This window comes from Dipodomys ordii, unplaced genomic scaffold (assembly GCF_000151885.1).
Source record: "Dipodomys ordii isolate 6190 unplaced genomic scaffold, Dord_2.0 Scaffold105, whole genome shotgun sequence".
Classification (NCBI taxonomy): domain Eukaryota; kingdom Metazoa; phylum Chordata; class Mammalia; order Rodentia; family Heteromyidae; genus Dipodomys; species Dipodomys ordii.
Window position 1 is genome coordinate 620,641 of NW_012267321.1, and position 12,438 is coordinate 633,078.

General features: G+C 50.6%; 2 protein-coding genes across 2 annotated transcripts in view; both read right to left on the reverse strand.

Annotated features, from left to right (window-relative positions):
- Positions 1–1,367: 1,367 nt before the first annotated feature.
- Positions 1,368–4,625, reverse strand: Hsd17b14 (hydroxysteroid (17-beta) dehydrogenase 14). The gene is made up of 6 exons (XM_013027552.1): positions 4,533–4,625; positions 4,097–4,274; positions 3,662–3,700; positions 3,336–3,418; positions 3,009–3,075; positions 1,368–1,523 (listed from the first exon to the last, which is right to left on the reverse strand). Exons 2-6 carry the CDS (start codon positions 4,182–4,184, stop codon positions 1,405–1,407), a joined length of 396 nt encoding a protein of 131 aa, XP_012883006.1. The 5' UTR covers positions 4,185–4,274; positions 4,533–4,625; the 3' UTR covers positions 1,368–1,404.
- Plekha4 (pleckstrin homology domain containing, family A (phosphoinositide binding specific) member 4) overlaps positions 4,621–12,438 on the reverse strand; it is an 18,478-nt gene continuing 10,660 nt past the window's right edge. The window contains exons 10-16 of the mRNA XM_013027572.1: positions 11,102–11,242; positions 7,919–8,030; positions 7,770–7,846; positions 7,247–7,408; positions 5,945–5,994; positions 5,377–5,489; positions 4,621–5,093 (exon numbers count right to left, since the gene is read on the reverse strand). Coding sequence (XP_012883026.1) covers positions 4,825–5,093; positions 5,377–5,489; positions 5,945–5,994; positions 7,247–7,408; positions 7,770–7,846; positions 7,919–8,030; positions 11,102–11,242 — 924 coding nt within the window. The 3' untranslated portion in view covers positions 4,621–4,824. The remainder of the gene's footprint in view (positions 5,094–5,376; positions 5,490–5,944; positions 5,995–7,246; positions 7,409–7,769; positions 7,847–7,918; positions 8,031–11,101; positions 11,243–12,438) is intronic.

The window sequence follows — 12,438 nt, forward strand, 5'->3', positions numbered from 1 at the left end:
TGGTAGAGCGCTAGCCTTGAGCTGAAGAGCTGAGGGACAGTGCCCAGGCCCAGAGTTCAGGCCCCAGGACAGGACCCCCCCAAAAAAAAGAAGTGGCAGAGAACTGAGGTGGATGGGACATTTCTACTTAGGATGTTTTTGAACTAGGATCCTCAGATCTCAGCCTCCCAAGCAGCTAGAATTACAGGCGTGAGCTACCAATGCCTGACTAGAAACAAAGGCCTTGTGCCAATTCAATATACAATTCTTTCTGCCTTCCTGTATATACTCTGAGTGCCACAGAGTAAACCATTTCAGAGGATATGGGGCTGTGGCTTGAATGGGCATGGATTAAGTAGGTGTGTAACTCCAGTGGTAGAATGTCTGCCTAGAACTGAGTTCAAATCCCAGTACCACCAAAAGGATTAAAAAAGTAAAAAAAAAAAAAAAAAAAAGCCAGGTGCTGGTGGCTCACACCTGTAATCCCAGCTACCCAAGAGACTGAGATGTTAGAACCAAGGTTCAAAGTCAGTCCAGGCAGGTAAGTTCATGAGACTCTTAGCTCCAATTAATCAACAAAAAGCCAGGAGGGGAGCTGTGGCTCAAGTGGTAGAGTGCCAACCTTGAGCAAAAAAAGCTCAAAGACAGTACCACAGCTCTGAGTTCAAGCTGCAGGACTTGCACACACATCCAAAACCTAAATAAAAATAAAAATAGCTATCCACTGCCTGCGACTGACTTCCTGGATAGCTGAGACCCCACCCCAGCCTTCTGTCATCTCTACACCAGTTTGGAAGGTCTTGGAAGAACCTAAGAAAGGTCAGGTCCTACAGCTATTCAGTCAGATCGTCCTGGATGGAGGGGGTTGCATTCTGTCTACAAAAACAGTCCTGGGGCTGGGAGTGTGGCTTAGTGGTAGAGTGCTTGCCTAGCATGCATGAATCCCTGGGTTCAATTCCTCAGTACTACATACATAGAAAAAGCTGGAAGTGGTACTGTGGCTCAAGTGGTAGAGTGCTAGCCTTGACCAAAAGAAGCTTAGACAGCTGGCCGCTGGTGGCTCACACCTGTAATCCTAGCTACTCAGGAGGCTGAGATCTGAAGATCATAGTTCAAAGCCAATCTGGGCAGGAATGTCCGTGAGGCTCTTATCTCCAATGAACCACCAGAAAATCAGAAGTGGCACTGTGGCTCAGGTGGTAGAACGCTAGCCTTGAGCTGAAGAGCTGAGGGACAGCTCCCAGGCCCAGAGTTCAAGCCCCAGGACGGACAAAAAAAGAAAAAAGAAAAAAAGAAGCTCAGAGACAGTGCCAAAGCTGAGTTTAAGCACCAGGACTGGCAAAAAAAAAAAAAAAAAACAAGCAACAAAAACAGTGTCCTTGCAGAACAGGGAGAAAAACAAACACAAGCACAAACATTCTGCTTTTAGACAAAGACGGCTCCAGCCCTCACCTTGGCCAATGTGTAAGCAGCTAACAGATTCAGCTCCAACAGCTGCCTGAAGCCCTGGGCTGAAGTCTCCTCAGGCCACTGAGGGGGTGGATCTAAGGGGAGAGAGGACAGAGGAGAGGGCTGTGGGCAGGAAGGGAGAGGGACATGTCAAGGAAGGGTATTAAGTAGCTCCTAATGAAAGACTAGGGTTCCAATCTCAGCCCTGCCACTTCCCATGTAGTGACTCTGGCGAAAGTCATTTCTCTGTGCTTCCTTTTCTTTCTCAACTTGCAATATTAGATAACATCTCATCTTGGGCTTTGAATTTTTTTTTTTTTTTGCCAGTCCTGGGGCTTGAACTCAGGGCCTGGGCACTGTCCCTAATCTTCTTTTGCTCAAGGCTAGTGCTCTATCACTTGAGCCACAGTAACACTTCCGGGCTTTTTCTGTTTATGTGTACTGAGGAATTGAGCCCAGGGCTTCATGCATACTAGGCAAGCGCTCTACCACTAAGACACATTCCCAACCTCTGAATTTTTTTTTTGAGATAAGAGTCTGATAGTGCTTACACCTGTCATCCTAGTTACTCAGGAGGCTGAGATCTGAGGATCCAATTCGGAGCCAGCCCAGGCAGGAAAGAACATGAGACTCTTATCTCCAATAAACCACCAGAAAACCAGAAATGGCACTGTAGCTCAAGTGATAAAGCACTTGCCTTGAGCTGAAGAGCTGAGGGACAGGACAGGCCCAGAGTTCAAGCCTCATGATGGACAAGAATCTAATAGTAGCCCAGGCTAGACTTGAACACATGATCCTCCTGCCTCAGCCTTCTGAATGCTGGAATTAAAGGTGTGCATCACTCACCATGCCTGGTTTAGGCTTCTAAATTTCAAGACAATATTTGTACCTGGGGGTGGGGGGAGGCAGAGGGGGGAGTAGGGGGTTGGGGGTGGGAGATGAGAAGGGATGGGAAGGGGAAACAAAGGAGGAGGCAACAATGCTTGATAAGAAATGTACTCATTATCTTGTCCATGTAATTGTAACCCCTATATACAGTATTTTCACAATTAAAAATATATATATTTGTCCCTGACACTTAGTAAGGACTGTACATGTGTTTGCTAAGTAAACAAGTTGGGAGGGAGAAGTGAACAAGGAACAAAAAGATCAGCAATAAGAAGAGAGGGCTGGCCAGGTGCCCGTGGCTCATGCCTGTAATCCTAGCTACTCAGGAGCTGAGATCTTAGGATGATAGTTTGAAGCCAGTCCAGGCAAAAAAGTCCCTGTGAGACTCATATTCCCACTAAACTACTCAAAAAAGCCAGAAAGAAGTGGTGCTGTGGCTCAAGTAGTAGAGCACTAGCCTTGAGCACAAAGAGGCTCAGGGACAGTACCCAGGCCCTGAGTTCAAGCCCCACGACCAAGGAAGAAGAGGAAGAAGGAGGAAGAAAGAAGAGGAAGGAGAAGGAGGAGGAGAAGAGGAAGAGGAGGAGGAGAGGAGGATAGAAGAAGAGGAGGGCTGGCATGTGGCAGGTGGCAGTAGGTGGCTCCTGCTTGTGATCCCAGCATCCCAGCACCAGCCCACATTCACAACTCACGGTAGCCAGCGTTGTTAACCACACAATCCAGGCGGCCGAATAGACGGATGGTATCAGCAATAAGGGTCTGAGGTCAGGAAAGAATCAACCTGTGAGGAGCTGGGGTGAGGGGCGTCTGCCTGAAGAAGAAGCAGAACCCCAAAGTAGGACAGAAAAAGAGAGAGAAACAGACCCAGGGAAAGGACACTGAGGAGGAGAAGGTACAACTGAGTCTGGAGAGAAAAAAGAGGTGCAGGGATACGTGTGCAAACTCCAGGCAGAACTAAGCTAGAGAGTGCGAGTGTTTACTACAGATGGGGAGAGAACAGGGGCAGAACTTGTGCTCACCTCCACCTCTTCCTCCCGGGTCACATCACACGGGATGAAGACAGTTTCAGGAAGTTCCCGAACCAGGGCCCGGCTTCCTGACTCTGCAGGGAGAGATGAGCAAGGCCTGGACTGCCATGTCCAAAGGAGGAGGCTGAGGTCTAGACCCTGGGTCTGAGGGAGGAGAATTAGGGCCTGGACCCCTGAGTCTGAGTGAGGAGGCTGGGCCTGGACTCCTAGTTCTGAGGGAGGAGGCTGGGCCTGGACCCCTGGGTCTGATAGAGGAGGCTGGGTAGGTGTGAGGGAGGTGGTGTGGGGGTGAGGACAGTGGTCCCTGCCTCACTTACCATCTTTGTCACAGAACACCACCTGGGCCCCACTCTGGGCTGGAAGAGAAAGAGAACAGGTGTTTAACCTCCCCCCTCCCCATTCCTCCTTCCCGGCCTCTGCTGCCCCCTCGTGGTCACCCACAGCAGAGCCGACCTCGGCCTCCACTCGTGACCTCAGTCTCATGATGGTCCCGGGACAAAGGGCAGAGCCTTCCCGCACCTCCCCCCTCCCCGGCCCAGCTCATCCAGGTCCCCGCTTGGAGAGGGGGCTCGAGAAAACCCACCGCAAACACGCAGGGAAATAAAGTCCCAAACCTGTCCTTCGTAGCTATAGCAACCATCAGAAAGAGGAGGCGCCCTGGGCCATCCCCGCAGCCCTTCCACCCCGGCTGAGGAGTCTCTGCCCCTTCCCCTGCTCCCCCCCTCTAACAGACCCCTTACCCCCAAACTCACCAAAGGCCCGGACGATCCCCGCTCCGATGCCGCGGCCGCCCCCGGTCACCAGCACCACCTTCCCCGCGTAGCGCCCTCCTGCAGCCATTCCTCTCCGCCGAGACTCTCAGCCTCCCAAGTCCGGTAGAGCTGGTTCCTAGAAGCCAGCCCTGGGGATGTTGCAAGGATGGCCCGAGACCTGGAAGGGGGGCCCCAGACCTTTCTTCTGAGACGCCCAGGGGTCGAAGTTCCAGTCTTCTTCAGACCCAGGGTCTAGATCCCAGTCCTCATTCCTCAGACCCAGGGATCTAGACCCCAGCCTCCTCCCTCAGACCCGGGGGAGGGGGTGGTCCAGACCCCAGCCTCCTCCCTCAAATAAGGATTGCAGTTATCTATCCGTTCCTCTCTCAGATCCCACTTCAGGACCCTCCCTCCCTCCCTCGCTCTTTCCTCAGACCTGAGTCTTAATTCCCTCAGCACACCGACATCCAGGCCTCCAGCGTTACCACCCAGGAGCACATCCCCAAACAAACAAAGTTACTGAGTAAAAGTTCAAAGTTTTAATCCAAATTTAGACAGCGGTGGGGAGGTGGGGAGGGAATCAATCTTTGACCACAGATGCCACGCCCACTCGGACCACAGGTGGAGGCCGTGCACGCCTCCTTAGCACCCAGAGTGGTCCCACCGTTCAGAGTGGCACCGCCAGGGCCACGCCCCCACGATCTGATTGGCCGTGGCGTTTGGGCCAGTCAGAAACTGGACTGCAGCAGAGTGACTCGGAGAGGCCACGCCCCCTCATCCTGCGCCTGGGGCGGGGCGTTCCCAGGGTCCCACGTGGATTCCCAGGGGGCGGGGCCTCTGCCCCTGCCACCACCGGGGCGTGGGAAACCCTTGGACCCTGAGTTGGCCACGGGAGAAGATGGTAGGGGAGAGGCCACTCTGGGCGTGGAATCTTCCGGGGGCGGAGGTGCTGGAGGGGGAAGGTCTCCCCTGGCCTCCGAATTTCCACCTGGAGTGGCTAAAAGAGAAGGAGAAGAGCAAACTTAGGGACTCCGCCCCTAAGCATCCCGCCCCTTCCCTTCAGATCCAGGCTGACTCAAGCTCTCCTCCCTCCCACCCTGGGACCCTTTCGATTCCTCTCTGAGACTCGGCTGCTGCTCACCTGGTGGCCCCCTTCTCCTTGCTAGGACCCGATCCCTGCCCTCACGTTCTCCCCAAAAGAATGGCTTGACAGTGCTCACCCCTGGACTCCAGCTTCCCCGTGGCCCAAAACCCAGTAGGATGACATCCCCTGTCGTCACCTGTCATGATTTTGTGCCACTGCGATGCCTCAGTGGCCAGGGCTTGGGAAAGGCTGAGAACTCGCTCCCGGTGACCGTCGGAGGTGGGCAAGTATGGTGTGGTGATCCTGGGACTAGAAAAAAAGACAAAAGAAAAAGAGAGAGAGAGAGAGAGCGAAGGTGGGCTTCAGGGTTGGAAAGATTCTGTATAGCAAGGACCAAGCAGGTAAGCTCAGGCTTCTGGGAGTTGTAGTTCCTACCACGTGCCTTGTCTCCCAAGAGACTTTAAACCTAGGCCAAGTGCCTTATGGGATTTGTAGTCCCACTGCACACCACACCAATAATACAAGAATACTGGAAGGAAGGGGTAGGGTTTGATTTAAGCCATGAGAGTTCTGGGAACTTTAGTACGTAATCCTTGCTCCCAACTGATTCTTGGTTTTGTTTCAGATCCTCTTCTTAGAGCCCAAGGAGCTCTAAAGATTTTGCAACTTGAAATTTACTACTCAGGAGACTCTAATAGTAAGGCTAGCTGACACTTTTGCACATTAATCTCCCTACTCCCTTCCCCTACCCTCCAGTGCCTTACCTACTCCAGGACCCTGAGCTTCTGAGCCATTTTGCAGCTCCTACGATAGGCTGGAAAGGAATTGGGGCATTAGAATTCCTGACTTCATTTGGAGGATGAAGTAGAAGGCCTTCAGAGAGGAAATGAAAATTGCCCAAACACGCTGACGTGTAATTTCACTTTTGTTTCTGGAAATCAGCGCTGGTTCACAAATTTTACAACACACACATACACATACACACACACACACACACACACACACACACACATACACACCTACCATTAGGACCTGTCTACTGCCTATTAAAGTGGAGGTAGAATATCTTCAATGGCTTACATGTGGTAGGCTAGATCCTCAGCCTGGAACACCATTGAGAGAAGATTAATCATATATCCTATTGATCAACCCAATGATGGATTCATAGCATAACAGATCATTAAGAAGTGGGGTACAGTTGGAGGAAGATAGTCTGTGGGTGTTGTACCCCAGGAAAATTTATCTTGTCTCTGACCCCTTGCTCCATCTGCTTCCAGTATGCTCTACCACAACCCTCCTCCATGGTTTCCTTCCTTATCATAAGCCCAGAAACAAAGGAGCCCACAAACAAGGACCAAAATCCCTAAAGTCACAAGCCAAGAGTCTATCTTTCCTCCTCTGTGGTATTTTTCTCAGGTACTTTGGCACAGCAACTGACAATTGACTACCATAAAATTCTTTTTTTTTGGGAGGGGGGGGTCCAGTCGTGGGGCCTGAACTCTGGGCCTGGGTGCTGTCCCTCAGCTCTTCAGCTCAGGCTAGCACTCTACCACTTGAGCCACAGCACCACTTCCGGCTTTTTTCTTTTTGCTTATGTGGTGCTGAGGAATCGAACCCAGGGCCTCATGCATGTAAGGCAAGCACTCTACCACTGAGCCACCTTCCCAGCCCGACTACCATAAAATTCTAAGGCACAACTATCCTGAGCTGTGGAAAATCCTCTGGTCTCAGGTCCCCGGAGTCTCCTTACTAAAATAATGTGGGGAAATTCCTTGCCCACTATTCTGACCCCTCCGCCTTGCTTCCTTAAATAACAATAAGTGAGAAGAAAAATTGGGCTTCCAATGAGACCTGTGAACTCTGTTCTGAAGAAAGATCTGGGGTTTTCTCACCCCCTTCTGACCACCCTCTGTTAGAGGAGGCAGGAAGCTGAGAAGGGCAAATTGGGTGAGGGGGTATGGATAAGGGAGTATGCTCATATCTCAGAAGGAGAAACTGAGGCTCAAAGTGGAAGTTCAGAGCCCTCTACCACCCCACTGCCCCACGACTGACCCCATTCCTCTCACCCTTTGTTCCATGTCAGGCTGGTGTCTGGCTGTGGACAGGGTCCTCCCTAGGGTGAGGAGGCTGGGAGAGACAGGGCGTGGAAGAGGCTGGCCATGTTCCTGGTTTCTGCGCATGCGCTCCAGCTGCTCCCTTGCACTCATGCGGGGCCGGGCTACAGGAGCCTAGGAAGATAAAATGGTGGAGATTCAACCTGGGCCTCCTCTTGCTCTATTTCCCCCAAAAGGAAGGAAGTACTCAAACTCTTGGCCATAATGAGCTTCTGCTAGGAGTCAGAATTCCAGATTGCACATCACACAAAGAAAGAAAAACCTCTGAACTCATTCTGGTCAAAGAAATAATGGCTCAAGGGGTAGCCCACCTACCTGGCAAGTGCAAAGTCATGAGTTCAAATCCTAGTATAGGATAATCTGGACATACGCTTTAGTGGCGGAGTTCCTAGCTAACACAGGTAAGGTCCTGGGATGATACGAAGGAGGCACAGAGAAGTTTACTAACCCACCTCAAGTCACACAGCTGACTTACCTTGGTTCCCAGCTGTGGGGAAGAAGGGCGGCGACACTCAGGGCTGGGTGCCCGGGAGATCCTTGGAGACTCAAGACCTGGAAGGATGGAAGGGCTCTGTGAGTATGGGAGCTCCAGGAAACCCCACAAGCACCCTACAGTATGCTCACCTGTTGTGTGTGGACTTGCAAGAGTACTGTCACCTTGGTCACGTCCCGGGGGCCGCCCCCAGTCAGCCTCAGGGGACCGAGGCGTGCTCACTCCTGCAGACTCAGGCAAGCTCTTCAGGGACACAAAGAAGGACTTGTGATCGTAATAACTGTTTTTGCAGTGCTCAGGGACTCAGACTCCTGAAGATTAATATTATAAGCCCAGCCCGGCACCAGTGGCTCATGTCTGTAATCCTAGCCAACTCAGGAGGGTGAAATTTGAGAATCGTGGCTTAAAGCCAGCCTGAGCAAGAAAAGTGGAGCAATGGCTCACCTGGTAGAACATTACCCTTGAGCACAAAAGCTAAGGGGACAGCACCTAGGCCCTGGGTTCAAGCGAGGACTGGCACCAAAAAATAAATAAATAAAATTATAAACCCCATTGAGCATTAATGGATCATACTTAACTACTAAAGGAGCTGAGCCAGGCGCTGGTGGCTCACACCTGTAATCCTAGCTACTCAGGAGGCTCAGATCTGAGGATCTCAGTTCAAAGCCAGCCCAGGCAGGAAAGTCCGTGAAACTCTTATCTCCAATAAACCACTAGAAAACTGGAAGTGGCGCTGTGGCTCAAGTGGTAGAACGCTCGCCTTGAGCTGAAGAACTGAGGGACAGCACCCAGGCCCAGAGTTCAAGCCCCATGACCGACCAAAAAAAAAAGAAGCTGAGATCTAAAGTCAAGTTTCCAGGCCAACCCCAAGCAGAAAAAATCCTCTAGACTCCATCTCCAAAAGAATCAGTAAAAAGCTGGGCTACAGGCATGGATCAAGTGGTAGAGGACCAGCAAACAATCCGAGCAAAGCAAGAGATCTTGACAGAGCCAGACAACTTGGTTTCATATCTCCTCTCTGCCATTTTAGCTGTGTGACTTTGAACATGTAGCTTTACCTCTCTGGACCCTATGAGTCCACATACATAAGGTACTTAGAACAGTGACTGACACTCAAGTCATTACACTAGCAAGTAATTACAAGTGCAAGGTTTTCTTATGAGTCTGTTATTCTGATCATGAGTCTATTATTCTGCTAAGCATGTGACCACCAAAATAGGATGGCATTACACAATAAACTCATAAGGTCACTAAAATTATTACTATTAGTTCTTATCGAGCTCATTTTCCAGATGGTGAATTTAGGGGCATGTAATGAAGCTGATAACTAAAATCTCCAAGATGGCTCAGCTGGGTTCTACACCTGGTTTTCTTTTTTTTTTTGGGGGGGGTCCAGTCATGGGGCCTGAACTCTGGGCCTGGGCGCTGTCCCTCAGCTCTTCAGCTCAAGGCTAGTGCTCTACCACTTGAGCCACAGCGCCACTTCCGGCTTTTTTCTTTTTGCTTATGTGGTGCTGAGGAATCGAACCCAGGGCCTCAGGCATGCAAGGCAAGCGCTCTACCACTGAGCCACCTTCCCAGCCCTCCACCTGGTTTTCTGAGTACACAGTTGGAGAGTTAGCAAGATGTGGCTCTGATCTGTCTAGGACAACAATGATTTCAGTTTCCCAAATGTCAGCTCTGTGCCAGGTACTTCTCCTTCACCATCTCTTCTCCTTGTTGGTTATGATCAGTGATGTAGGCCAATGACTGTGGTGTGAATGTTCCTTCCTGACTAATATGCCTGACTGATATGACTGGATATGGAGATGAGACTAAATGCACACAATGGGTGGGTGGCCAGAGCTGGCCCCAGCTGCCATGATGGATTATGATGGCAGATGCTTGGCCTTTCTCATCTGACAGCTCCCGTTGTACAGATTCCACCCCCCATGAAGTGAAAATATTTGAGGCTGGGTATAGAAGCTCATGCCTGTAATCCCAGATAATCAGCAAAGGCAAAATCTTGACAAGAGCCTGTCTCAACCAATAAAAAGCTGTGCAAGCCAGGCCTCAGTGGTTCACCACTGTGATCCTAGCTACTCAGGAGGCTGAGATCTGAGGATCATGGTTTAAAGCCAGCCTGGGCAGGAAAGTCAGTGGGACTCTTATCTCTCATTAACCAACAGAAAACTGGAAGTGGCGCTGTGGCTCAAAGTGGTAGAGCACTAGCTTTGAGTGAAAAAGCTCAGGGACAGCACCCAAGCCCTGAGTTCAAGCCCCATGACTGACAACAACAACAGCAAAAAAGCTGGCCATGGTGGTACATGCCTGTCAGGAGGTGTTAAATAGGAAGATTGTGGTCCAGATGAGCTTGAACAAAAAAATGAAGACTGTATCCCAAAGATAACTAAAGCATGGCTGGGAAGGTGGCTTAGTGGTAGAGCACTTGCCTAGCATGCAGGAAGCCCTGGTTTCGAGTCCTCAGCACCACATAAACAGAAAAAAGCCAGAAGTGGTGCTGTGGCTCAAGTAGCAGAGTGCTAGGCTTGAGCAAAAGAAGCTCAAGGATAGTGCCCAGCCCCAGGACTGGTTTAAAAAAAAAAAAAGAAGATAACTAAAGCAAAAACATATCTGGAGATGTGGCTCAAGTGGTAGAGTAGCACCTGCCTACAAAGCAAGAGGTGCTTGCTGAGTTCAAAACCCACATGCAATTATTATTATTATTATATAATTACTTTGTCAGTTGTGGGGCTTGGGCACTGTCCCTGAGCTTTTGTGCTCAAGGATAATGCTTTACTACTGTGAGCCACAGCACTACTTTCAGTTTTCTGGTGGTTCATTGGAGATAAGAATCTCACAGATATTCTTGCCTGGGCTGGCTTTGAACTGTGTTCCTCAAATCTCAGCTCCTCAGTAACTAGGATTCTTGAGCTTTTTTGCTCAAGGCTAGCACAGCTCCACTTCTGGCTTTTTCTTTTCTTTGTTTTTTGTAGTGGTTCATTGGAAATAAAGAGTCTCATGAACTTTCCTGCCCAGGCTGGCTCTGAACTGGGATCCTCAGATCTCAGCCTCCTGAATAGCTCAGATTATAGGTGTGAGCTACGGGCACCCAGCTCTATTATGCTACATTGTATGAGGGTCTTGAGCAACCAGTGAGTTTAGTGTCCACAGGAAGGAGGGCTATATTAGCGATCCTTTGGGGGCAAGAAAGAAAGGCTTCCAGGTGAGAAGGTATGTGCCTGAAATTGGGTAGCTGGCCAAAGATCAGGGAAAGAGGTGGTGTGGGGGTGGGGGTTGGGCGGGGGTCAGACAGGACCAGGTAAGGGTCTCACCTCTCTCTCTGAGGACTCCTCCCCTTGGTGCGCAGGGGAAGGGGACTCAGGCTCGGTGGGCGGGGGCTGCTTCTGGGGCCCCCCCAGACCAGCCAGTGTGTCCTCCACCATCCACAGCTGCTGCTGAGCAGAGGCTCTGTCCTGGGAAAAAAGGAATTTAAGATGAAAAAAAAAAATCCAAGGGGCGTTACTGCTGATAGGCCCCGCCCAGGAAGACTCAAATCACGAGGTGGTTTATGGGGTCACGATTCTTTTTCCTGCCCATATCCAGCCCACCTACCGTCCTTCCTTCTTCGCTTCCTCTCACCTTCCCTCCCTTGCCTTCCTCTATTCCTCTATTCCTTTCTGAGACAAGTTCTCCCTAAGTAACCCAAGTTGGCCTCTAACCGCCAGCCTCTATCACCCAAAAGCTGGGATTATAGGCATGCCCTACCATAGCCCATAAAAAGTTAATATTTCTGTTTTTGCCAGTCCTGGGGCTTGAACTCAGGGCCTGGGCACTGTCTCTGAGCTTCTTTTTGCTGAAGGCTAGCGTTCTATCACTTGAGCCACAGCGCCCTTTCTGGCTTTTTCTGTGTATGTGGTACTGAGGAATCAAACCCAGGGCTTCATGCAGGCTAGGCAAGCACTCTACCACTAAGCCACATTCCCAGACCAAAGTTAATATTTTTGTTTGTTTTTTTTTTGGTGGTCGTGGGGCTTGGACTCTGGGCCTGGGCACTGTCCCTCAGCTCTTCAGCTCAAGGCTAGCGCTCTACCACTTGAGCCACAGCGCCACTTCCAGCTTTTTCTACTTATGTGGTGCTGAGGAATTGAACCCAGGGCCTCATGAATGCAAAGCAAGCACTCTTACCACTGAGCCACCTTCCCAGCCCCAAAGTTAATATTTTTGAAGACAGCTCTATGATCTGGAATCCACTAACTAGGCTTAGAATAAGGAAAGCAAGTCTGAAGCTAGACCCCTGTGGTTTATATCTTGGGGAATAGGGTTAAATTAAGAAAGGGGCGGAGCTTTGAACTGGGTACTGCATGATGGAGACTGGGCTGGAGGTGGATTTTAGCAATGGGAGTCAGAGCTTTACACCAGGAAGGGGTCTGGGAACTGTTCTCAGTCTGAAAGTAGGTTTTGGCTACAATGAGAATGAAGGCAGGGGAGGGACTGCTGGGGAAAAGGGAGGGGCTTCAGCCATGGGAGGGGCTTCAGCCATGGGACAGGGCTTAAAGTCAAAGGTTTCCAGGTGGAGCCCGGCGCTGGTGGCTCACGCCTGTAATCCTAGCTACTCAGGAGGCTGAGATCTGAGGATCACGGTTCAAAGCCAGCCCGGGCAGGAGAGACC